The 27,620-nt window shown below is 48.6% G+C and overlaps 1 protein-coding gene across 2 annotated transcripts in view; it reads right to left on the bottom strand.

The window, feature by feature from the left end:
- The window catches only part of TTC17 (tetratricopeptide repeat domain 17), a 516,894-nt gene that overhangs the window by 399,099 nt on the left and 90,175 nt on the right, over positions 1-27,620 (bottom strand). For both annotated transcript variants that reach the window (XR_013609678.1, XM_078684342.1), the window contains exon 9: positions 27,001-27,161. Coding sequence is in view for 1 of the 2 variants with exons in the window: in XM_078684342.1 (XP_078540468.1) it covers positions 27,001-27,161 (161 nt within the window). In the remaining variant the exon portion in view is untranslated. The remainder of the gene's footprint in view (positions 1-27,000; positions 27,162-27,620) is intronic.

Raw genomic sequence — 27,620 nt, 5'->3', positions numbered from 1 at the left:
GTTCAGCGAGGTAAATGAGCGGGGTTAGATATATATTAAAAAGCAGGGGGCTAAGGGTAGAGCCCTGGGGTACACCCGTTGCAAGTTTCTTGGGGGAGGAGGCGAAAGGCGGCATCCAGACTTGTTGGAATCTGTTGTCCAAAAAAGACGTTAACCAGTCAAGGGCAGAGCCTGTGATGCCTATGTCCGCTAGTCTGGTGAGCAGAAGGGAGTGAGGGACAGTATCGAAGGCGGCAGAGAGGTCTAGTAAAATCAGAGCCGCTCTGCCACCTTCGTCCAAACACTCCCAGATGGCCTCGGACATTTCCACCAACGCCGTCTCCGTACTGTAGGCTGCTCTAAAGCCTGACTGTGCTGGATGAAGAGCCTGGGAATTTTCGACGAATTTGTCTAGCTGAGTGAAGGCGACCTTTTCACATACTTTTGCTAGAGCCGGCAGCAGTGATATAGGCCGGAAATTAGCAGGGATAGCAGGATCTGATCCATTTTTCTTTAGAAGTGGGAGCAATTTTGCTTGCTTCCAACAGGTCGGGACCGTGGCAGTGAGGAAAGAGCAATTGATAATATGCGTTACCTCATTGACAACTGTGTCTGCGAGACGTGCAAGCACTCTGGAAGGACAGGGGTCAGAAGGGGTTCCTGAATGTAGGGAGGCGAGGATACTGACAATGTCCGTGTTTTCTGCTGGGATGAACTGGTGAAACCGTTCCGTGGGGGTAGGTAACACAGGAGACGGGATGACCAGTGTGGGTGGAAAACTGTTGCATACAGTAAGTAGATCGTCCTGGATTTTGGAGATTTTGTCAACGAAGAAAACGGAGAGTTCTTCGCACCATTTCTCCGTGGAGGCAAGTATGGGTTGGGCAGCGCAGGGTGAGGTGAAACTTTTCACTATAGCAAAGATTTCCTTGCTATTGTTATTGGCATTAGTTATGCGCCCTTCGAAATATTGGCTTTTTGCGGATCTGATCGCCGCATAATATTTCTTTTGCGCCGTCCTTAGGTTCTTTTTAGCCTCGGGGAGATAGGCTCGAGTGGACAAATAGCAGATGATGTTAGGAATGGATGCATCTAGCGGGTCTACGTTATGGTCTGTACAATAAATGACAAACCGCTTCCATTTTGCAGCATAGCAAGCTCTGGTAGTGGGCTTCCTTGCCTCCCTGATGATGTCCATGCATTCTGGAGGCAGGTTAAGGTAGCCAAACTCTAAGACCTCAGGAGCCAGATCGCCAGATTGAGCTGTTGCGGATCCGGATGCTGAATGTCGCCATGGTTCTGCGTCAAGAGCCTGGGTGTAAGATGCAGCCTTTGATGCGGTACCACGGAGAGTTCTAGAAACGTGGTGTACCATGGTTGGCGTGCCCACGTTGGAGCAACCAGGATGAGAGTCATCGAGTGTTGCTTTAGCTTTCTTGCCACCAGCGGAATGAGAGGTGCTGGGGGAAAAGCGTACGCAAATTTGCCTGACCAGTTCATCCATATCGCATTGCCCTGCGATTGTGGGTGAGGGAACCTGGCGGCAAAGCTTTGGCATTTTGCATTTTCCCTTGTGGCAAACAGGTCTATCTCTGGATGACCCCACTGCTGGAAGTACGGGCGGAGTACTGATGGATGTATCTCCCACTCGTGCATTTGGTGGCTGTACCTGCTGAGCAGATCCGCCATCTGATTGTCCTTGCCCGGGAGGTGTTCCGCCATGAGGAAGATGTTCCTCTGAATGGCCCACTTCCACATGCCCTGAGCCAGATGAGACAGCTGTGGAGAGTGCGTACCTCCCTGCTTCTGGATGTAGTACATGGCCGTCATGTTGTCCGTACGGATCAACACGACTTTGTTGCACAGATGTACCTTGAAGGACTTGAGTGCCATGAAGATTGCCAGCAACTCTAAAGAGTTGATGTGCATCTTCTTTTGCTGAGTCGTCCATAGTCCCTGCACCGTGTAGTGGAGCACATGAGCTCCCCATCCCTGGAGAGAAGCGTCCGTCGTCATGATGAGCTGTGGCACAGGCTCCTGGAACGGTCGGCCCTTGCAAAGGTTGTGTGGATTCCACCAATGCAGAGAGTTGTATGCCCGACCGGTGACCAACACTAGGTCTTTCAACTGTCCTTGAGCCTGTGTCCACTGATGCGCCAAGCATTCTTGGAGCGGACGCATATGCAACCTTGCGTGCGGGACTATGAAGATGCAGGAGGCCATCATGCCTATCAACTGCATGAACACTCTCGCTGGGAGTGAGTGTTGCGGTCTGAACCTCTGGATAAGCGATCGGATGTTGTTGATCCTCACTGGGTTCGGCTGAGCTGTAGCAGTCAGAGTATTTATTGTCGCGCCCAGATACTGCCGCACATGGGCTGGCTGAAGGTGCGACTTTGGATAGTTTAGCGAAAATCCCAGACTGTGAAGGAGGTGAATGGTGTGGGACATGTGTGCGGCGCACTGCTGTGCCGACTTGGCTTGAACGAGCCAGTCGTCTAGGTAAGGGTAGACATGTATGTTTTGTCTCCTGAGGTGCGCCGCCACGGTCGCCAGACACTTTGTGAACACTCTGGGGGCAGTGGTCACTCCGAAGGGTAGGACCTTGAACTGGTAATGCCTGTTTTGTATGGTGAACCTGAGGTACCTTCTGTGGGATGGGTGGAGTGGTATGTGAAAATAAGCATCCTTGAGGTCCAAGGTTGCGAGGAAGTCTCCCTGGTTTAACAATGGAAGAACCTGCTGTAGTGTTAACATGTGAAAGTGTTCTGAGAGGATGTACAGGTTGAGGGGGCGTAGGTCCAGAATGGGTCTGAGTGATCCGTCCTTTTTTGGGATTAAGAAGTACAGGGAATAAACCCCTGTGCCTTCTTCCTCCACCGGCACGAGCTCTATCGCGCCTTTTTGCAGCATCACAAGCACCTCTTGCTGCAATAGGTGCAAGTGCTCTGCTGACATAGGACGTTGTCTTGGGGGTATGTTGGGTGGAGTGGAGTGGACGTTAACTCCAAACAATAGCCGAACTGGATAAGTTTCCTCACCCACCTGTCCGTGGTGATGGACATCCAGACTGGCAGGAACTGTTGGAGTCTCCCCCCGACAGGTGTTGGATGGTCGGGGGGCAGTGACAGAGAGTCACTGTTTGTTGGCAGCAGAGGAACGGGAACTGTTGTTGCCTCTGCCTTTGGCGCTGTTCCCTCTGTAACCTCCTCTACCCTGTTTAGGGTACGAGGACTGTGCGCCTCCTCTATTGAATTGCGTCTGCTGTGCCAAGTGTCCTCTGTTAACACCTCGTGTACTTGAGCGACAAAAAGTATTCCCTCTGAATTGCTGAGACTGAAGTGCACCCATGGATTTAGCTGTCTCAGTATCTTTTTTAATCTTCTCGAGGGTGGCGTCAACTTCCGGGCCAAACAGTCTGTCTGGATTAACGGGCTGGTTGAGGATAGTTGTCTGTATCTCTGGCTTAAATCCTGAGATGCGGAGCCATGCTTGACGCCTCAACATCACACTAGTGTTTATCGCTCGTGCTGCGGTATCTGCAACATCAAGCGGACATTTAATTGCAGCGTTGGAAATTAGCTTGCCCTCCTGTATCAGCATCTCAGCTCCTTCTTTAAACTCGTCAGGAAGGTGTTGTAAGAGCTGCTCTAGGGTGTCATAGTGTGCCCTATCATATCTGGCTAACAGGGCTTGTGTGTTAGATATGCGCCAGATGTTGGCTGCTTGTGCTGCCACCCTTTTCCCCGATGCCTCCAGCACTTTTGACTCTTTGTCTGGGGGAGGAGCTTCACCCGTTGTCTGTGAATTCGCCCTCTTGCGGGCATTGGAGACCACCAAAGAGTCCAGAGGCAACTGGCCCCGTATATAAGTGGGGTCTCCAGGTGCTGGTCTGTATTTCTTTTCTATTCTGGGGTTTACCACCCTTGCTCTCGTGGGTTCCTTGAAAATGTCTGTGGCATGCTTGAGAACCCCTTTGAGCATTGGAAGCGTTTTCACAGTCTTTTCTGCTGCAGAGAATGTGTCAAATAAATAGTCAGCTTCCACAGGGTCGGCATGCATTTCCACCTTATGATTTGTAGCCGCCCTTTCAATCAAGGCATTAAATGCCGCAGAGTCTTCTGTTGGAGACGTTTTCACACCATAAACCTGTGGGTCATGTACCACCTGTTGGTCCCCCTGATCACCAGAGTCTATCCATGAGTCTTGTTGCTCATCAGGGTCATTGGTGTCAGGAAAGTTATACTCTTCATCCTGTACACCCTCATCTCCATCTGAGCCAGTGGGTGAAGGTGTGGGGCTCCTCCTAGGTCGTGGAGGAATGGTTTCAACGAGTTCTGGTGTGTCTGGTGCTGGCCTCTTCTTCTTTAGAGGTATTACAAACGACTCCAAAGGCTGGGATGTAATTTTTCGCTTGTAGAGCGTCAATTTTCCCGTGTCGGCGTCGATAAAATGTTCCGACTGCTCTTCTAATGAAGGCTGTCGACCGAAACGTCCACTGAGTTGCGTTTGCCCCAACCCTTCCGAGTCCTTTGGCACCGATTGAGGTGCAAAGGCCTTCGGCGCCACCTTCGGCGGTAGAGTATACAGTATCGGCATCGAAGTCTTCTTCGGTGGGGCTATCAATTGAGGTACCGAGGGCGTTGTCGGCTCCGACGTCAACCCCTTCTCCCGTATCCGCTTGAGGGAGTCCGAGACCTGCTTTGTAAAAGAAGCGGATGGCTTTGTCGATCCGACAGACGACCTCGGTCCACCTCCCGGGGAAGATCCGAGCGTTGACGATTTTTCTTTGGTCGCCGGAGGCGCAGACGCCCCCTTGACAGCTGCGCTCCGGTCCCCTGCCACGGCCTGAGGCGTGGACGCCGCTGGCTTCGGATCGGCAGCTTTTTCTTTTTGCGTCGGGGCTCCAGACTTCGACTCGGTGCCCTTTGCGGCCTTCGCCTCGACTGGGCGTTTGCCTGTTGTCTCGGTAGCCTTGGCTGAATGCGTGTCGACAGTCTTCTGTGACTTGGACTCGACCACCTTGCTCGACACTTGCTCGACGACCTTCTTCGAGCTTGGCTCCTTGACCTCTTTCGGTACCTTAGCCTGTTCGACAGCCTTTTTCGGCTTTAAGGCCTCCGAAGACGACGGCGTCGATGACGTAGCAGACGTCTTCGGTTTCGATGGCGTGTCGGCCATCTTTGTAGTTTTCGATTCCGATGTTTTTAGTTTCGGTTTCGATTTAGGTAATGGAGGCTCCGCCGGTATGTCCGTAGCCGGGCCAGAAGGCGGGGCCGAGGATTGAGGTGTAGGGTCGTGGGTAAGGCCGTGTGGCGATCCCGTGACCTGAGCCTTAGTAATCGTACGTACGGGGTATAGCTCTTCCTCTGAGCTATCTTCCATGGCCCCATAAGCTTCCTCGTCGTCCCCTACCTCCTCGACGTTTTCGTCTAGGTCCTGGCCCTCGACGGGTTCTCCGTAGTCGGCCTCGACCTCCGGCGACGTAGGTGAGATCTGCAGGTGAAGCTCTTGCTTGTCTGCTTCGGGGTCTTCGAAGATGTTTACAGGTGCCGGAGCCGATCGCTGGGCCTCCAGGCGCGCCACGCGCCGAAGCTTGATCGTCTTCTTCGATCTGAATTACGAACAGGCCATACAGTTGGCCTCGTTGTGGTCCGGCGACAGGCACTTGTTACATACAGGATGCACGTCGATGTGTGGGTACTTTGAACCGCACACGGGGCAGAACTTGAACGGACTCCGTTCCATCGTAGTATCGTCGGGGTCTTGCTGCGTCGACAGGGCCTCGATGACCGAAGAGTCACCCGACTCCCCAGATATCCGACTCGAAGAGTTGGAGTACAACGAGACCGAACGCGAACAATACCGACGAAGTAAGGAAGGCCTTTTGGCCTTAAAGAAGTTGTTTTATCGATTCCGAACAAGAGACGTCGAAATCACATCCGAACCCAATGGCGGAAAAAAACAATCTGGGGATGGAGTCGATGCCCATGCGCACTGTAGTCCAGGGGAGGAGCCACCTATCTCGTGATACTTCGAAGACTCTTCCAGGACAACAATGTGCAATCATCCGGACCCAACACTAGGCGGCGATCTATGCAATAGATATGAATTTAGCAGCCCACATGCCTCGAACATTTATGTTTTGATTTTGAAAATAGCAAAATTAATAGCTTTGTCATTTACAATGCCAATAGTTATAACTTTCGCAAATGTGACACCTATAGCATTTGTAATGCAATATGTGTTGTATTTACGTGACTTACATGTATTGATATTACAAATAACAATGACTTAATTTTTTTTCAATAGTTAATACTTAAATAAAAGTTATTGTAATTTATAATGGCAATAGCTGAACGCTTTGTAAATAACTTTTGTGAAGATTATGTTCAGTGTATTTTATTGTGACGAAAATCCAAGAACAGAAGTGAAATATTAACATCTTTTTGTTACATTTGTAATAAAGCTTGAAACATTGAGAGAACATATTTGAACCAGGTGTTGAATGGTTGCACAGATTGATGCTGTGGTGGCGCTGAGTGATGTTGTGATGGCGAACGAGTGATGCTTTAGAGTTGCTGTGGTGGCGCATAGTGATGTTGTATTGCCACTGAGTGATGCTGTGGTGGTGCGGAGTGATGCTGTATGCCATGCTATGTTTTTTTTTGCTATCCTATGTTTTGTTTTGTTATGCAATGCTATGTTTTGCTATCCTATGCTTTGAATTGTTATGCTATGCTATGCTTTGTTATGCTATGCTATGTTTTGTTATGCTATGCTGTGCTTTGAAATGCTATGCTATTTTTGTTATGCTATGCTATGCTGTGCTATGTTTTGTAGCGTTTTATTATGCTATGCTTTGTTTTGCTATGCTATATTTTGTTATGCTATGTTTTGTTGTGTTTGGTATGCTATGTTTTGCTATGCTATGCTATGTTTTGTTTTGCTATGCTATGTTTTGTTAAGCTATGCTATGTTTTGTTATGCTATGTTTTGTTATGTTATGCTATGTTTTGTTATGCTATGCTATGTTTCGTTTTGCTACCCTATGCTTTGTTTTGTTATGCTATGCTATGTTTAGTTTTGCTATCCTACGCTTTATTTTGTTATGCTATGCTATGTTTTGTTGTGTTGTGTTTTGTTATGCTATGCTTTGTTTTGTTATGCTATGTTGTGTTTTGTTATGCTATGCTGTTTTGTTGTGTTTTGTTATGCCATGCTATGTTTTGCTATGGTTTGCTATGTTTTGCAATGCTTTGCTATTTATTTTTATTTAAATTCTTCTAGAGCGCAAGAATCAATCCCGTAAGGGTATCTCCGCGCTGTGCCAGCAGTAGGAAACTCAGTCAGTGAATAAGGAACATTAAATTAGATGGACAGAAATGCCTCTTGATAAAGGGTAGTTTTTAGTATTTTCCTAAAGGATAGGTAATTAGTAGTTGTTCTGACTTCAAGGGGCAGTTTGTTCCATAGGGCAGGTCCGACTGAGGAGAAGGCCCGGTCTCCTTGTCTGGACTTCTTTGTGGACGGGGGTTTTAGCAAGGCTTGACTACTTGAGCGAAGGGACCTACTGGGCTGGTATGGCACCAGAGATTGAGACAGGTATTTAGGACCTATACCATAAATGCATCTATGGACCGTGCAGCAGATCTTAAAATCGACGCGCTGTCTTATTGGGAGCCAGTGCAGCTCCTTTAGCAGGGGTTTGGAGGGGGTCCTAGCTGGTGCCCCCATAACCAGTCTTGCTGCCGTGTTCTGGACCACCTGCAAACGACCTACTGCGTCAGCATTTGCTAACGTCAGCAGGCCGTTGCAGTAGTCCAGACGGCTGGTCACTAACGCCTGCACAAGTGTCTTCCTGTAAGAAGCAGGAAGATACGGAAAGACACGTCTAAGCAGGCCAATAGTGTAAAAGCACAATCCTGCGACGTAATTGGTGTGCTCCTTCAAGGTCAGCTTTTGGTCCAATTTCACCCCAAGATTCTTCACATGATGTTTAGGTGAAGGTACTGGGCCAAGATCTATTGGCCACCAGTCAGGGGACCAAAGAATGCTTGCTTTGTTTTGTTATGTATGCTATGTTTTGTTATGCTATGCTATGTTCTGTCATGCTATGTTATGTTTTGTTGTGTTTTGCTATGTTTTGTTATGCTATGTTTTGTTTTATGTTATGCTATGTTTTGTTACGTTATGCTATGTTTTATTATGTTATGCTATGTTTTGTTGTGTTTTGTTATGCTATGCTATGTTTTGTCATGCTATGCTATGTTTTGTTATGCTATGTTTTGTCATGCTATGCTATGTTTTGTTATGCTATGTTTTGTTATGCCATGCTATGTTTTGTTGTGTTTTGTTATGCTATGCTATGCTTTGTTATGCTATGCTGGTGAGTGTGTGTGTGAGGGTGAGTGAGGGTGAGGGGGTGTCGTGGTGTGAGGGTGAGGGGGTGTGAGGGTGAGGGGGTGTGAGGGTGAGGGGGTGTGAGGGTGAGGGGGGGTGAGGGTGAGTGGGTGAAAAGGGTGTTAGGGTGTGTGAGGGTGAGTGGGAGGGTGAGGGGGTGTGAGGGTGAGTGGGAGGGTGAGTGGGAGGGTGAGAGGGTGTGAGGGTGAGAGGGTGAGGGGGTGTGAGGGCGAGTGAGGGGGTGTGAGGGTGAGTTAGGGGGTGTGAGGGTGAGTGAGGGGGTGTGAGGGTGAGTGAGGGGGTGTGAGGGTGAGTGAGGGGGTGTGAGGGTGAGTGAGGGGGTGTGAGGGTGTGTGAGGGGGTGTGAGGGTGTGTGAGGGTGAGGGAGTGTGAGGGGGTGTGAGGGTGAGGGGGTGTGAGGGTAAGGGGGTGTGAGGGTAAGGGAGTGTGAGGGTAAGGGGGTGTGAGGGTGAAGGGGTGAGGGGGTGTGAGGGTGTGTGAGGGTGTGTGAGAGTGAGGGTGTGTGAGAGTGAGGGTGTGTGAGAGTGAGGGTGTGTGAGAGTGAGGGTGTGTGAGAGTGAGGGTGTGTGGGGGTGTGGGTGTGTGGGGGTGTGGGTGGGTGAGGGTGTGGGTGGGTGAGGGTGAGTGAGGGTGGGTGAGGGTGAGTGAGGGTGGGTGAGGGTGAGTGAGGGTGGGTGAGGGGGTGTCCGGGTGAGGGGGTGTGAGGGTGAGGAGGTGAGGGTGTGTGAGGGTGGGTGAGAGGGTGTGTGAGGGTGAGAGGGTGGGTTAAGGCGCGAGGGTGGGTGAGAGGGTGAGTGAGAGGGTGAGTGAGAGGGTGAGTAAGAGGGTGGGTGAGGGGGTGGGTGAGGGGGTGGGTGAGGGGGTGGGTGAGGGGGTGGGTGAGGGGGTGGGTGAGGGGGTGTGGGTGAGGGGGTGTGAGGGTGAGGGGGTGGGGGTGAGGAGGGTGAGGGGGTGGGGGTGAGGAGGGTGAGGGTGAGGAGGGTGAGGGGGTGGAGGTGAGGGGGGTGAGGAGGGTGAGGGGGGTGGGGGTGAGGGGGGTGAGGGAGGGTGAGGGAGGGTGAGGGGATGTAAGGGTGAGGGGATGTGAGGGTGAGGCGATGTGAGGGGGTGTGTGAGGGTGAGAGGGTGTGTGAGGGTGAGGGTGTGTGAGGGTGAGTGAGGGTGTGTGAGGATGAGGGTGTGTGAGGGTGAGGGTGAGGGGGGTGAGGGGGAGGGGGTGTGAGGGTGAGGGGGGTGAGGGGGTGTGAGAGTGAGGGGGTGAGGGTGTGTGGGGGTGTTTGGGGGTGTGAGGGCATGAGGGTGAGAGGGTTAGTAAGGGTGAGAGGGTTGTGAGGGTGAGGGGGGTGAGGGTGTGAGGGTAAGTGAGGGTGGGTGATGGTGTGAGGTTGAGTGAGGGTGTGTGAGGATGAGGGTGTGTGAGGGTGAAGGGGGTGGGGGGGGTGAGGGTGAGGGGGGGTGGGGGGGATGAGGGTGAGGGGGGTGGGGGGTGTAAGGGTGAGGGGTTGAGGGTGTGTGGGGGTGTTTGGGGGTGTGAGGGCATGAGGGTGAGTGAGGGTGAGAGGGTTAGTAAGGGTGAGAGGGTTGTGAGGGTGAGGGGGGTGAGGGTGTGAGGGTGAGAGGGTAAGTGAGGGTGGGTGATGGTGTGAGGTTGAGTGAGGGTGAGTGAGGGTGTGTGAGGGTGAGGAGGTGTGAGGGTCTGAAGTAAATGGTGGCAGAGCAGACATCATAAGACAGAGAGAAGAGACTGCTTGGTGACTGAGTTGGTCAGTTTCAGAATCAGGAGGGGCAGAGTCAGCACAGTCTGCGAGGGATCAACGTGTCTAGAGGTAGAGCAAAGCGGATGTAGCATTGCAGCTAGCAAGTCGAGCGTTTTCAAGCTGAGTGTCCCTAGAGAGATGGCAACACAGCAACAACATTTGAGAAGCAAGGCTACTGTAAACAAGCACGGCAGGCTTTCACTTTCGTCCAGAAAATAAAAATGAGAAAGGTGCAGAGAACGCCGAACAAAACACGGCTTCCGCCGCGAAATGGATGCAAAAAAAACCAAGCTCTCGGCATTGCTGTGGCAGGAGGGAGGGGGAAAGGGGGGGGGGGGCGCATTGCTTTGAAGTCTGATGAGAGGGGCGGGGGAGCGGCTTGGGAGCGGACTCTTTTGAAGTGTGATGCCGAGGCTCAGACAAATGGTGGTGTGCGAGCGGCTTCCTTTGAAGTCTGATGCCGAGGCCGATGGTGTTTGATGTGCACGCGCCTGCCTCACACGCCTGCCTCACATGAACTGTACGCGATCGGCAGGCTAGGTAGACTTATCGGACTGCTTACTATAATCTCGCCTATTCAATCCCTAACAGGATAGAATAGTCAAGACCTAAAAAATTAGAGGGAACATTGTCGAAGAGTGGTGCTGAAAAAGGAAGAGGACAACAACTGCTTTGGCTCCAGCACTACCGGCCTGTCCCAACTTTGACCTGCAATCAGCAAAACCCCGCGTGTCCAGCAGCTAGCAGCCACCGCTACACCGTAGGACCTGCCCTGCCTTCACCAAAACGACTCACTCAAACCAAAGACTCCACTACTGACATTGGATCCAGCCAGATTTGCATTTCTGCACCACTCTACACCCGGCGCCCACGCCAGAGTTCGAGTGGCCTGCCACCACGAAGCGGTCGTGCCAGCGAGCCCGACCTGGGATCTGGTGCTCCCCCATCCTGCCTCGATCTTCAACCTGATGCCTGCAGCCTCAAGCTGAGGGGTCCCTCCCAAATGTGACCGTAGCTGGCAAGAAAATCCACGCCTAAAGACACTCCTGCACCTGATGCCCCACAGCCTTGTGTGGCCCAACTGACTATATCCAGGCTACGCGGGCGCCGCTCGTAGGCGAAAGACACTGGTTGCGACTTGGTCACCGGGTCCTATCGGCCGCAGCTGGTCCTCTTCCCGCCCCCTCCACCTGATAAAACCATTGTGGAGTGCAAGTTCCCTGGGTTTCTCTCCTGACCTGCTGGAAGTACAGTTCCGGTTTTGCTTTCCTGTTTCCGGCCGCTGCGCCACACCACGCCTCGCGGCCCCCGCTACGCGGGAGCCGCTCGTAGGCGAAAGACACTGGTTGCGACTTGGTCACCGGGTCCTTGAATGTGCATTGGAGCACCAACGTGGCCACATTGACAGCGGATCTTTGCACCGAGGTTAGAGGCGGGACTGCGAGGACCAGCGTGCTGAGCGGCGCTCATCGGCCGCAGCTGGTCCTCTTCCCGCCCACTCCACCCGCCCTTCTCTCTGATAATCAGTGACAGTAACGCGCACGCGGGACGCGCGCGGGGCAAAGGCCGGGGCGAAGACCGGGCTAAGAGCGGGCCCTCCGTGGCCCTCCGTGGCCTGCAGTGCCTGGCCTGGCCATATTTCTAATCTCTCTTGCATCCTAGCTTTGTACTTTAATTGACTATTGACTATATCCTTAAGCCAAGTGGACAATTTATCTTTGCTGGGTATCCTACTACCTGTGTAGTTTTATTTACTCGTTCTGTGCCTATTGTCAATTTGGGGTTAGTTGTTTGTATTATCTTATTACCCCCAGTTGCTTTCTGTCCTCTTAGAGATGTCCACCCGTAAAACCAGGAGCCAGAGAGCTGGCAACGATAAAACAAAAAAAGTTATTGGCACCCTAGATAATTTTATCTCTCGGACGAACTCTTTGATAGATCAGGGTATTTCTCTAATGGAAAGGAGGGTCTCGCTTGATCTTGCACAAGCGAAAAGGTCATCACTGGGCAACATAGCATTGATACATTCCCCGCCCCAAGGCCGAATTAACCTTGCTCCTCCTGCTGGGATGTCCATTGATGATTCCATTCCTGCTATTTGTTCCTCATCATTACCCATCAATGCCCCCGCTATAAGTACATTACCTTCCAACATCCCCCATCTCCCTGTGATAGTTAATCACGGTGATACTGACTCTTTTCAGGCGGGTGGGTCAGTTACTAATATGTTAGTTTCAAACGTCCCAAACATAACAAAACCTCCATCTGATAATCCCGTCATAACTCTACGAGGGACCATGGGCTTTAACTCTGAGGGGGATAATCTAGGTGTGGCGATGGTTGTTGATGGGACCCTCCAGCCTCCCATTGATCATCCTGAGTCCGACCCATTAGATTCCACTCCTCATTTATTATCTTTAGGGGTTCCGGATGATATAACACATGATAGCAGCCTGGCCAGTATTTTGGATATCAGCGGAAGTAATGACTCATCAATCAATTCAGGGGATGGCCTCGACTCTCTAATGGATTCTATGTCTACCTTGTTAAAATCATTGCTCTCGCCTCTGGAGACTAGGCTCTCCAACATAGAACATCAACTTGCCACCATTCTTGCGTTGCAAGACCCAAGGTTGACTATCCCTGGCCCCTGTTCTTCGGTGGTTTTACCGCCTGTCACTAATATTGGGCCCGGCAACCCAATTCCATCCATGGGGAGTAATCCGGTTCCCACATCCAGCTCATCCAACACTTCCCAGCCGGCAATTAACACACTGAATAACATCAAACCCTCCACCTCCACACGCCCGAGTGCAGCGAATAGAAATGTCCCTAGCGCAGCGATTAGAAAGGCCCCTAACATCCCAGCTCCTACTATTCCCCAGACACAGCCCAGAAAAACCGCCACGCGGCGTAACATCAATCTACCACCTGATGCATGTCCGCATGTGGTCGTTTTGACGGGGATTCCCGAGCTGTCCACGTCCACCTCTGAGCCCTTCTGGGCGCTTAAAAATAAAATATGCCACTGGCTTGACAAAAATTACCCTCCACCACCTGGCCTAAATAAGAACATACTTATGGTAGAACGGGCCCCTTGGGTAGGTGGGAAAAAGAAAAGTATAAAGGGTGATTGTGTCGTTATCACGTTTGAGGACCCTCGACTGGTAGAATTTATCTGCTCCTTTCCTCCATGTGATAACAAGTCGGTGGTATCAGCCAAACCCCTGTCTTTTTTCTATGCGCAAGAGGGCCATGAGGATGTTAGATGGAGTTGGTTGAGGCCGGTTAAGAAAGGTCTGGGGAGAGGTAATAATGGGAACGCTTCATCCATCTATCAGAACCCCCAACAATGGGGAATGGCTGCAGAGGAAGGATGGAATCTAGTCCATAGGAGGAAGGGGCATCAGTGGAAGGGTGATTCCCAGTTTAATGGAGAAGGGTGGGGCCCACAGCTCAACTATCCCCTATTCCCTTGTTACAATCGTTTCAGTGGGCTGGAAGAGGTGGATTGACCATCACCTCAGTGCATTGAAGACGTCAATGGTAGTGGGGTACTTACTCCCATAGATAGTGGTTCTGTCGTCATTACTAGGGAGGAAATACCTGATCAGGATATCATTATCCCAGACCCACTGACAGGGGATATTGGTACTCAGGCTCCCCCGGTAACATCCACACTGTCCCCTTCCCTTGTTAAAATCCTGTCTTGGAACATTGCGGGCTTAAAGAAAAATCTGCCTGATCCGGCATGGAACAAATTCCTAGAAGATTACCATATCTGTATGTTCCAGGAAACTTGGTGTGTAGAGCCAGAACACAAGCATGGTTATTCTACATTCTTTGTCCCTGCAACACAGCATGGGAGGGGGCGCCCATCGGGTGGACTACTGATTTGGATCAGGATAGATTTGAACTGTGAGGTTACTGTTAGACATATCCCTTCCAATGATTTACTTCACATAACTGTCAAAAGGCAGTCTGTCAGAAATGTTTTGGAACTTTTCTGCATTTATGCCAGGGGGCTCCCAGGGGGCCAATCTTCACCAATATTAGAGCTGTTAGACAATAGGCTTTCAGCCCTCCCCTCTAAATCCTCAGTACTAGTGGGAGGTGATTTTAATTGTACATTTGAGCCTCTTCATGAGGACGACGTCCTGGGTTCTCACAATAAATTAGGGAATAATCAGCTCATTCCATCTTTATCACTGGCCCCAATCAAGAAGTGGTCGGTGCGAGCCATCCAGTTAAATGCCCTGGTGTCTGCCCACGACCTATGGGCCCTAAACGGCCGTACCGCATCTGACCGCATGGGCGCTATGACTTTTAATCGAATAGGCTCCCCGTCACGGATTGATTACATCCTTTTAGATGTATGGTCATGGGCCAAACTTGTTGATATGGAGGTCAGTCAGAGGATCGATAGTGATCATAATCCTCTCTGCATGGGCATGTTCTGGGGCGATAATATTGGCAAAGATGTCCCAAATGAGCTGATTACTAAAGATCTAGTCCCTTCTAACTGTAACCGCAGGATTAAATGGAACGTGGTTAGGTGTAATGAAGGGACACTTGAGAACATCAGGGTTCTAGTTTTGGCTGCCTCATGTGCCCTGGCATCAGTGAACCAAACTTCTCCCCAGCTGCAGGGGTCTGTGTTGGCAGTTAAGTATAAAGACCTAATTGGGGAGATCAGTACGTTTTTCTCTAAAAAAAAACAAGGGTTGCCCATTGATTAAACTCTCCCAAAAGAAGGGGAACCCTTGGTATACTGTCTCCTGTAGAGAAAAAAGAAAAGCTATCTCCCTGGCCATAAAAAACAAGGATGCACCAGCAGCCAGATCAGCTAGAAAGGATTATCGCACTAGTATTGCGAAAGCCAAAAAAGATTGGGAAGAGGAACATTGGCAGGCACTAAAGGAAGCGGCCCATGGGAAAAACGCCACTGTATTTTGGAAATTGATAAATGTCCTTGATAGACGAGTCGCTGAGCCCATTCCAAACCATATAACTGAGTGCCAATGGCACTCCCACTTTTCTAAATTATATGGCGTAGGCTCCTTGGAAGTTGCGACAGCACCTCCAACAATAGATACTGGCTGTTTGGCCCAACTAAACGGTGGCTTTATAGATGCTTTGTTCACGCCCCGTGAGGTCCAGGAAGCCATCCTCAAAATATCACCAGGTAAGGCACCTGGCCCGGATGGAATACCGGGGGATTTATTGTTGTATAATCCAATGGTTTGGGCTGATTTTATTGTAAACATTATGAACCGTATCCAGTTGGGTCACCAAGTACCTGACTCATGGAAAGGTGCCGAAGTTGTCACCATTTTTAAAAAGGGCGAGAGAGAGGACCCTGCCAACTACAGACCAATTAGTCTAATTGATGTTATTCAAAAAGTAGTTGGTAGGGTCATTGTAAATAGGATTGAGGGCTGGCTTATGGAAGAAAATATCTTGTCCCACTTTCAGGCAGGATTCAGAAGTAATGTAGGAGCAATTGACCAAGTTTTTAGATTTTGTGCAGTTTTTTGGAAAACAGTTTCAATAGCCAGAGGGAGTCTTTACCTGGCTTTTATAGACTTAAAAACTGCATTTGATGTAATACCCCGTGCTAAACTATGGAATGTCCTATTGGATATGGGCTTCCCATCCTATTTGTTAAATTTTATCATCAAACTCCATGAGGGTACCTATGCTAGGATACGTTGGGGGACGCAGGGGCAACTTACCAAGAGTATCCCTGTCAACAGAGGGGTGCGGCAAGGGTGCGTGATGGCTCCCACTTTGTTCTCCCTCTTTATAAATGGGGTGGTGAAACATCTGCAAGAGACACCGGCAGACGCCCCCATTATAGTTGGAGAGAAAACGCCATCGCTCCTCTTTGCTGACGACACCCTTCTGTTATCAAAAACTCCCACAGGTCTCCAAACCCTTCTTGACCAGTTTAGTGTTTTTTGTCAGGAACGGGGACTTACAATAAACACAACCAAAACTAAATTAATGGTCATGACCGCCAAGAGAAAATATAGGAATATCCACTTGACTTTGAATGGATCCCCCCTCGAGGTGGTCGAAGAGTTTGATTACCTTGGTGTTAGGATTAACAATAACTTGAAGTGGGAACCCCATATATGTAAAATGATTTTAAATCTTAAAAGAGTCTCTATTTTAAAAAACCAACGTCTCTCTGTGAGCAGGCCAGTTGCTCCTGCCCTGTCAGTTTATGAGGGTAAAGCAATTGCCTCAGCTGTTTATGGCTCGGAATTATGGGGCACTGAGAATACCAATGATCATGTCCTAACGGAGAACAAGTTTATGAGGGACTTGGTATCACTTCCAACCTCCACCCCACTTAAACCTTTATTTTTAGATCTGGGTAGGAGGTCCATTCGGGGCATCCTCCAGCTCCGTCCCCTCTTATACTGGGTTCGCCTGAGGAGGACTCCCGAATTAGCTAACTATGCCTTAGTGTTAGATGAAATGTTAAAACTAAACACTTCAGGCAAAATCAAGTGGCTAAACGTCTTAAAACATCTTGTAGACAGTGTGGGTTTAAGTGACGCTTGGGTCTCCCAATCCCCTCCACCAAAACAAGTGGTGAAAAAATTATACTGGGACTGGATTGAGGCCAAGGCGCTACAGAACCCAAATTGGGGACATCTGACTGAGGTCTTTTTGACCCATAAGTGCACTTTAAAACTGGAATTGTTTTTGGATTTTATCCAGATTCCTCGGGAAAGGACTCTATATCTGAAATTTAGACACGGAACACTGCCCCTCAAAAATTTCACGTCTAGATGGAATAGAAGGAGGGAAGAGGATATAAAGTGTCCAGGTTGTACAAATCCCGAAGAATCATTAGGCCACTTCTTTTTTGCCTGTAAGGCATACATCCTACCCAGGAACAAATGGTTAAAACCGGCACTAAAGAACCTTGGTGTTAGGGATTACAAATCAGCTTTGCGTATCCTTACCTCCAACACCTCTTCTATGGTCACTATTTGTGGGGTTGCAAAGTTTTTATCATGTGCCTGGATTATTAGGACAAAGCTTTTGAAAAATGTCTCTCAAGTCACCTTTTCCACATAACTTTTATATGTATTCTTGTAAATGATGAACTGGTTTTATAATTTTGTGTGTATTATATGTTTGTACTTTTTATGATACATGTGTCGAATAAAAGTATAATGACTTGACTTGACTATATCCAGGCATCCCTCAACAAACCAACTTACCAGTCCTGCCAGTGGTTGCCCTCAGGAAACCTCCTTGCCCGAGCCGGCAGCCTTTCTTTCAATCCAGAGGGCACCCAACGTCTTCTTGGGCCTCTGCATCCTGCCACCTCTGTGCTACTGCTGGTGGTGCAGCTATTGCACTCATTGTTGGCCCCTGGAGTGCTGGTCCACATCCCAGGGGCCTTGCTCCCACAACAGAGTGGCCTGCTCGAAGAAGTCCCTACACGATGGCCCTAGCCCCACTGGCTAATATGGGCCCCTGCACTCTGCACCCGGCTGCCCTGGTGTCGCTGGTGAAACAATTGGTGTGCCTCCTTGAGCTTTGGGGAACCTTGGCTTCAACCCCAAAAAGCTATTTTGGTAGGTCGCTTGATTACCTGCAAACCGATAAAAAAGAATTCTCCGATATGAACCCATGCTAGGATTTTTCTCCAAAAGCATTTTACATATTGAACTGACGTTTGTATTGAAATCAGGGTAACTTTGCTTTGTAACTAAACTGTCATACAGTGTGATATCCAGGCATATCACCCGAGTAGTCGATGTAACAGAAAAGTAGCCAAGTGTAATATCTACGTGTTCTCAACTGTTTTAAAAACAAATACAAACATGTAACAATACCAATTCCAACTGCAATTGCATTTTCTTCTAAAGGCTTGCATTTGAAAGCATATTTTATTTTATGTACCTGGGCCAAGACCTGCTTGGTTCTAGAAATAAAACATAAGTATACCTTTTTATACTTACCTAATTGGTCTGGATTCAGTCGGAGCGTGCACCATTAGTTCTTGTCGGAGTGAATACAATAAATGCGTAACACAACTCCTGATAAGCCTAACTGCTCCCCCACACTAACACAAATAGAGCTGTTAGTGATTCTCTAATTTAGCCTCTTCTATACCCCTGGGAATCCCCTGCACACTATACCTTACTTTGGTATAGTATAAACAGAGCCAACCTCCTACAATTACCATGAATGTTAACACAGGTATATTGAGTAAGAAAGCAAGAACCTCATCGCTGTCTGGTGTCCAAAGAAGCACGAAAAAAAGGCAGGTTCACCCTGAGAAAGAAAGGGGTGCACTGCCGACCTAGTCGGATTTGGGTGAGAACGATAAATTAGAGTAGTATGTTTTAGTTCTCCAGTATTACATCTTTCATAGATTCACATGCTTGTATCTTCCCCGTCGTCATGGTGGGAGTCTCACGGTAACAGAATGACCAAGCAGTATCATAGAGAAGAAAAACTGCATAGAAAATCCCCATAGGGACTGTATTATTTGGTAACCAGACCATATCTTTGTTTGGACCAAAAGCCAGCCAATCAGCATTGCTGCCCTGCCCTCACACTCCCCAGCAGAAGCTTCCTGCCTCAGATTTCCAACCGCCTTCGTGTGATAAGGAGTCTCTCTGAGCTCTGCTCAGTTTTCTTCTGTTCCTGAGTGAACTTTTGACCTTTTGGAATCTTGTTTCCTGTCTTCTACATTAAGGTACTGTGTGTACTTATTTCTCTTATAATGGCTGACGGCTCTAAAAAGAGGCTGTTCAGGCCATGCAGGTCCTGTGGGAAGGCCAGACTGTTCTCTGAGGACCCACATGAGGACTGCCTTTACTGTCTCCACCCTAAACACCTGGTGAAAGACTGTAAGTTTTGTAGAAAATTTTCTGACAAAACTAAAAGAGACAGAGAGGCTAGACTACTGTTATGGCTTCAGAAGAAGAAGGCCACATCAGGCTCAGATTCTGAGGAGGGATCTTCTCATTCAACTCCCAAGAAAAGAAAGGCTTCTGTTTCTGTGGAGAGAGTGGAGTCTAAAAAGAGTAAAACTAAGGAGAAATCAACCTCATCTCTTCCTATTACTCCTGTGGTGAGACAGTCCAGTCTTAAGGAACCTGGGTCTGCACCCTCTTCCAGCTCGCTGGCTTCTGCTCCAAGATCTGTGGTGAAGACTTCGGCTCCGTCAACGACGACTTCGTCGACGACTGTGGCTTCGTCGACGATAAGGTCTAAAGCTACGTCGACGACTGCGACGTCTACGATTACAACATCGACGAGTAAAATCTCAATGTCGACGAACAGGCCGTCGACGACGACCACGACGACTCCGTCGACGACAGGTTCGACGTCGAAGATGTCTACGGGGGCCCCGTCGACGAAGGTCCCGTCGACGAAGGTCCCGTCGACGAAGGTCCCGTCGACGAAGGTCCCGTCGACGAAGGTCCCGTCGACGATGGTCCCGTCGACGAAGGTCTCGTCGACGATGGTTCCGACAACGGTGGTTCCGTCGACGAAAGTCCCACCGACGATGGTTCCGTCGACGAAAGGCCCGTCGACGACGGTTCCGTCGACGAAAATCGTGCTTTCTTCCGCAAAAGCATTCAAATCACCGCAGTCGAAGACCATGATCTCGATCCGGTCTTTTCAGTCTACAAGGGGTTCATCTACCATCAGTGAAGCTGCAGAGTTCACCTCGTGGACAAAGATTTCACCTTTGCCGCCGTCCTCATTGCTAGAGCAGGACTCAGATGGCGAGGAGTCCTCAGGTGCCGCCTACAGTCCTTCTCAGCTGCAGATAAAGAGCCAAGACACGGATGAAGAGGAGGTTTATTCCTTCAAGGACAGACCACAATCTTCCAGATATGAGTCATTTCAGGAATCTGGTGATTATGATGAAGAAGAGGAGGAGCAGCATGAGGACTTGAGGGAGGAAGATCATCAGGAGACGATGTCTATACCCCTCAACCTTGTCTCTGATCTTAGGTTGATGTTGAATGACTACTACCGTCGCTTCCCAGAGGCGAATTCCTCGCAACCAGCTAGGCAGACGCCTTTCTCTCAGACACCTGCAGCACCTGCTCAACAAGAACAGGGGGTGAGATCGCCGCAGGTTGTTACTATAAGGGACGACCTTACGGAATCCGACGAGGATGAGCAGCCTGAAGAAGGAGAACTCGTTCAGGATGTTTCAGGACAGGAATGGGACGAATACATTTTACCATCGACTGCATCGCCTGAACCACTCAAATCTACCTCCCCTCCTCAAGATATCGGAGGTTTTCATGATCTCATGGAAAGGGCGGCCAAAAGATTCAATCTGGATGTTGAGGTACAACAAACGGATTGTTTCTTGTATGACTTCAAAGATGAAAACAAGAGGTCGCTTCGCTCTATTCCAATTATCCCTCACATCTGGGAGGAGGGTCTGAAGATCTTGAAAACACCTGCGTCTATTGCGGTCTCAGTTCCCCGCATTGACAAGAAATACAGAGCCCCAGAGTCCACAAAAGCCTGCCTCATTGGGCACCCCAGGCCTGAATCAGTTGTGACGCAGGCGGCACAAAGAAATTCTAAGAACCCGGTGGCTACTTCCCTAGTGCCACCTGACAAGGAGGGAAGGAGAATGGATGGAGCAGGTAAGAGGTTTGCAGTCATGGCTGCCTCTACCATTAAAGCGGCAAATGCTATGGCACTGCTTGGACGATACAACAGGCAAATGTGGTCTGATATTGCACCCATACTTTCTGCTCTTCCAGAGGACAAAAAGGAGGAAGCGGCAGCCATACTTAAGGAAGGCTCTAAATCTGCTGCCGAATCTATCGACATCGCCATGGATATTTCGTCCATGGCCTTCAGGCAGATGGCTGGAGCGGTTTCGCTTCGCAGACAGGGCTGGCTCAAGGCGACGTCTTTTCGTCCAGAGGTACAGGCGAAAATCGTTGATATGCCTTTTGACGGTGATAACTTATTTGGAAAGCATATCGATGAGGCGTTGCAAGGCATAAAATCGGACACGGATACAGCTCGAGCGCTGGGATCGCTTCAGCAAGGAAGGTTTCAGTCCTTTCGGAGGAGAGGTTCAAGAGGTCAATTTAATCAAAGATCCTCTTTTCAATCCAACCGATATCAGCCGTACAATCAGCAGGGATATCGACAGTATAACACTAACAACCAATTCAGGTCCTCCAACTCCTCTTACCAACAACAGTCCAGAGGCAAATCTAACGCCAGGGGGAAACCTCAGCAGTCTAATAGACGTCAATGATTTCAGGCCGGCGCTCCCCACACAACGGATCCACGACAAAGACCACTATCTGTCTCAATTTTACAACAACTGGATGTCCATTACATCGGACAAATGGGTTTTAGATGTCATAAGCAGGGGCCACATTCTGGAATTTGTGGAGATACCTCCGGATCAACCCCCAGTACTCAGGCTCAGCAAACATCGCCAGGAAATGCAGAAGGAAGTTCTCTCGCTTCTGCAAAAGGGAGCCATAGAGGAAGTGCCGCAACATCTCAGAGGGAAAGGCTTTTACTCGCATTTCTTCCTCATCAAAAAGAAACAAACCCGGAAATGGAGGCAGGTATTGGACTTAAGGGATCTAAACCGATACATAAAAAAGATACCCTTCAGAATGTTATCGTTACAAGAAATTCTTCTACTGATAAAACAAAACGGCTTCATGGCCTCCTTAGATCTCATGGATGCGTACTTCCATATTCCAATTCTTCGGAAGCACAGGAAGTATCTCAGATTTGTTGTGGAGAGTCGCCACTTCCAGTTCAAGGTCCTGCCATTCGGACTCAAGTCAGCCCCGAGGGTATTCACCAAATGCATGGCCCCGGTGGCAGCCCATTTAAGACTGCAAGGGCATTACATTTACCCATATCTGGACGACTGGCTGGTGACAGGTCCATCCTTCAGGGAGGCAGCAACATCTCTTCAGAGCTGCATCCGGCTGTTTCAGCGATTGGGCCTGAAGACCAACTTAGAGAAATCCTCGCTGACTCCGGCCAAGGGCATCCAGTTCCTGGGGGCATGGATATGCACCAGTGCAGGGAAAGCCTACCCTTCCGAAGAACGAATGGGAAAGATCATGAGGCTAACGGCAGCTCTTCAAGCAAAAAGGTCCACTTCCGTGAGGATATACAAATCCATGTTGGGGATGATGTCATCCTGCATCCCTCTGGTGCCAAACTGTCGGCTTCGAATGAGGCCGTTGCAGGAACAACTGGACGAACAGTGGGCCCAGGCCAAAGGTACCTTCGAGGATCGCATTACCATCACGAGCCATATGAAGGTGGCAATGTCATGGTGGAAGATTCGAAAGAACTTGGATCAAGGCTTGAGCTTCATTCCTCTAGATCACGACTTCGTGATGACAACGGACGCTTCGCTGAAAGGATGGGGTGCGCATCTTCAGGAGCTGGAAATTCAGGGCCTTTGGTCAGACTGGGAAGCTCAGCTTCACATAAACATGTTGGAGCTCAAAGCGGTGTTCCTAGGTCTTCAAGCATTTCTTCCCAGAATACGCCAATCGTCAGTACTGATCCAAACGGACAGCACCACTACCATGTTTTACCTACTAAAGCAGGGCGGTACGAGATCCAAACAACTGTCGACATTGGCGCAAAGAATCTGGAAATGGCTCATAACCAATGGAATTGCAATTCAGGTTCAGCATATTCAGGGAGTCCTCAACACACGGGCGGACGCCCTGAGCCGTACTACCAAGGCGATGCACGAGTGGGAACTACACCACACTCAGGTTCGCCTCTTGTTTCAAAGGTGGGGCACTCCCACATTAGATTTGTTCGCAACGCAAAACAACTCAAAGTGCGTTCAATTCGCGTCCAGATACCATCAACAGGGCTCCAAGGGAAATGCATTCCTCATGGATTGGACAGGAAGGTTTGCATACGCGTTCCCTCCCTTCCCGTTGATACCGCGAATACTGCGCAAAATGAGATTGGAACCGTGCCGGATCATACTGATAGCACCAGCCTGGCCGAGACAGGCGTGGTTTCCAGACCTACTTCTTTTGTCGAGGGGCGAGAAAATCCAGCTCCCGACATTTCAAGACCTCATCTCCATGCAAGAAGGGCAAATTCTGCATCCGTTTGAAGTACCACCTGAAGGTATCCTCCCTTACCTGCTGTCACTATCTAAGGCAGGTCTGTCGCATGCCTCGGTCAAGGTACACTTGGCAGCAATATCGCGCTTCAGGCGGAAGCCAAATGAACCATCTCTCTGGTCCTCCAGGATAATAAAGGAGTTTATCAAGGGACTTTTTCGGGTTTATCCACCCATCCAACGCCCTCCTGTGCCGTGGCACCTCAACACAGTACTATCACAGCTTATGAGGCCTCCTTTCGAGCCTATTCACAAGTCAGATTTGCAGTGCCTGTCATGGAAAACGGCCCTCCTTCTCGCCTTAACATCAGCAAGGAGGGTTAGTGAAATCCAGGCCTTTTCAGTGGAGGAACCCTTCTTACAATTTCGCCAAGACAGGGTTATCCTAAGGACAAATCCTACCTTTATTCCCAAGGTGGCAACATCTTTTCACCTCAATGAACCCATTATTTTGCCTACTTTTTTCAGCAATCCTTCATCGGAGGCAGAAAGAGCCTTACATTCTTTAGACATTTCCAGATGCCTAAAGTTCTACATTGAAAGGACAAAAACGTTCCGCAAGTCCAAGCAATTGTTCATTGCTTTTGAAGGGCAAAGGAAGGGTCTTCCTTTGTCAAGACTGAGTATTGCCAGATGGATCTCCGCAGCTATCCTGAAATGTCATGCAAAAGCGGGGAAGCCGCTAGATTCTAAGGTACATGCACATTCCACAAGGAAGATGGCAACTTCGATGGCCTTGTTTGCAGGAGTGGCGCTGCCTGACATCTGCAGAGCAGCAACGTGGAAGAGCGTGCACTCATTTACGAGACACTACTGTCTGGACACTGCGTGGAAAGAGGACACGGCAGTGGGACAAGCTGTTCTGAAACGTCTTTTTCAGTAAGGTATGACATAATGGCATATTCTGTTGTCTATGCAATACTTTGATTTATGTGTCAACATGCATTTATCGTATTTCTTATATTATGATGTGTATTGTTATACCTTTGTCTTACGGCAGAGCTTCCTTTTTTAGTTCTGTCCTGGAAACGCTACTAATTTTGGTGAGCACTGCTTACTACTCTGATACAAGCATGTGAATCTATGAAAGATGTAATACTGGAGAAGGAATTAGTTACTTACCTGTACACTATAGTTCTCCAGTATTATCTTTCATAGATTCACATGCGCCCACCCGCCTCCCCGTTTCTCAGGCAGATCCTGTTTCTCGGTATTTATCCATGTCTCTCACTCGGGGACGGAAATCTGAGGCAGGAAGCTTCTGCTGGGGAGTGTGAGGGCAGGGCAGCAATGCTGATTGGCTGGCTTTTGGTCCAAACAAAGATATGGTCTGGTTACCAAATAATACAGTCCCTATGGGGATTTTCTATGCAGTTTTTCTTCTCTATGATACTGCTTGGTCATTCTGTTACCGTGAGACTCCCACCATGACGACGGGGAAGATACAAGCATGTGAATCTATGAAAGATAATACTGGAGAACTATAGTGTACAGGTAAGTAACTAATTCCATCTCGGTTACATGAAAATTCAGATGAATTTTCAGGTTAGAGAGTTTAAATAAAAATAGCATGAGAGCGATAAAGGATCCTTTGGGTCAGGCTCTATTGAATCATGCGCTAGGAAGGAACCCAAGAAGTGCAGAGAGGTGGCCATTGAAGCATGTTGCAAATTATATTGGGTTTTGGGAACCTCTATCCAAGCAAATAATTACTCATCAACTACACTCAGGGTTACTGCTGACTTCTTATGCCATTTATTTTATTTTTTATTTTATTTTTCTGTTTCAATATTGGCCGCAAAACCTTTGTGCATGGGGTTGCGCGTGCTATTAGGAAGGGACCACCCCCTTCCTAATAGCAACTCGCAATACCAAAATAGCGAGTCGCAAATAAATTGCTACTCGCTGTTTTGGAATTGTACGTACCCCTAATGGTTTTTGCATGCGCAAACGGGTTCCCAAACCCGTATGAGCATGCAAAAGCAGTCGTATATCTGGCCCTAACTCTTTTACTTTAAAGTCAGAGAAAGAAAAGTCAACAACAAGCTCTCTCAGAAGACCATGCCTGAAATGTGACTTCTGCTTTTGAACGCACAGCAAATGTGATAAGATAAAAATAAGATTCAAAAGCCTGTTTACAGAAAGTCAAGAAACCAGTAATGAGGCTATGCTCTGCGGGAGGGGCAAACTCAAGCTGAACAGCTTATAACAAATAAGGCCAGCAAAAGGAAAGCAAGCAAATGTGAAGTTCAATTGACAAAGCCACTGATAGAATGCCCACAAGAAGTCATTAGCAAAACAGACAGCGCACTTTCAACCTAAAAAAATCTAGATTCTGGCCAAATTTGGTGCAATTCATTTAAACTGTTTTGGCTGAAGCCGTGTCAAATTTTCCTATGTAAAATTGCATGGAGCAAACACGTTTTTGACCCACAGCCCCACCTCCAGCCCTCTTTTCTTTGCACCCGCTTGACAGATCACAACAAACCTTTCCCGAAGGAGTGGAGGTGGATCAGACTTTTTTGGGAAAGTTCTCTAGTAGTTAAAAAACGGTCCCAACTATTACTACCCTGTGGCGACCCACTGGGGTAGATAGCTCTAGCTATGCACACATATCAAACACACACAAAGACTTGAAAATATCATCTGCTGTAGGGTCAGACCAGATAACACGCTTTAGCAAACTAAGATAACTGAAGTTAGTTCCTGCTTCAATTCACAAGCAGTGAAGCAATTTTTTCACTTCAATGACTTGATCACATTTTTAAAGACCTCTTGCCAAGCAAACACCAGCATTTTTTTGCACCTGTAAATGTGTGCAGGACAATTCCACTGCAACCAAAGTTTTGAGTTAGCGTAGTCCAACCTGGAACTGACCTAAGCTCAATGAGAGAACTGCTTGAGTACTGTGGAAAGAGGTGAACAACTTTCCACAGGGAAAATGGTAAAAGAAAATGCTGCTAATATCCGAGTGAGCATTCCAATACTATAGCTACAGATGGACCAACGGTTACCTCAAGAGTTTTTTTGGTCTTCCCCAACAGAATTAAGTCTGCATCAGCATAGTATAATCAGAGATACATTAGATAGAGTTGTGGGTTTATTTGTGTATTTTTGTAATTTGGGAGGACTGAAAGCCATTATCTTGGCATTTTGATTGTGAAATTGGTGAAGATTTACCCTCCACCATCTTGGAGACTTCATTTGCCCCTGCATCATTAAAGCTGTCTAAACTAGGACCTCCAGCAACTACCACCTGGTTATCTTCCGCATAATGCATCAAACTACTCTAGCATCACCAACAGAGCAAGACTATAATTATCAACTTTATGTCAAGTTTATGAGAACTAGAAACGTTGTCTTAAACCAGTGAGCTGGCAAGCATCCTAGTTGATGGGCATTCAAGCAACCAGTGACATTCTACATGGACCAGAAACTGGGATGCTGCTATTTGTTCACGGAGTTAATTCTATGAGGTGACTGGACGTGAACATGCTGTGGCCACACTCTGTCCATGCGGGTTTAGGTCTTGGGCCTGAGCGGCAGTTACACAAGGTTGCTAATGTTGTGATTCCGCCTGACTTGCACTACCAATGCGGCCAAGCTGCACCATTGCCTTTATGAAGAGGTATTTCTCCGTCTGGTTTCCTTCTGTGACATGCAACGGCTCCTGTAAAGACTCACCTAGCTGTGCCTCCTTGGCCATCTGCGTCTCATGGATGATGTTCTTAAGAATCTGCTCCTCCTGGATGAGCTTGTGCTTCTCTAGTAGGTCCTGCTGTCGTAGATAGTGGTCGTGCTGCTTTTGATATTCCTTCAGTTCATTTAGGGTTCGCTGAAGTGATCTGAGGGCGGAGAAAAGGTGACAAATTGAGACTTTTTTGATCAAGTTCATATTCATTGCATTTTAGCCGGAGGGAACATGAAGCAGCAGCACATAATTACCTTATGAACATTAAGCATGGTCGCACTGCATCATCCAGAAAAAGTTACCTCCGAGAGGCAATAATGAGAAGAACAGCTGGTAATCAATGTCCAGGCTAGTAAACTGAACTATACCACCCTCCTAACCTTCCAACCACCCCCACTCCCGTGCGGGGTCCCATCAAGTGGTCTCGGATGAGTTCAAAATAAGTGGTTTGGAGTGTCCAAGGTACATTAATCAATCCATTTCAGGTCCCTTCCCCTACACACCATCGAGGGCACCTCCCGTCAATTCATACTCCTGCGGGTCCTTCAGCTCAGACAGAAAGATAAACCAGGCATCTAGATCATCCTCCAGCTTCTCTATCTAGACATGCCTC

The sequence above is a fragment of the Lissotriton helveticus genome, chromosome 3_2 (genome assembly GCF_964261635.1).
Source record: "Lissotriton helveticus chromosome 3_2, aLisHel1.1, whole genome shotgun sequence".
Lineage (NCBI taxonomy): Eukaryota > Metazoa > Chordata > Amphibia > Caudata > Salamandridae > Lissotriton > Lissotriton helveticus.
Note: the sequence above shows the minus strand (reverse complement) of the source record. Positions and strands in the feature narration are given on the sequence as shown.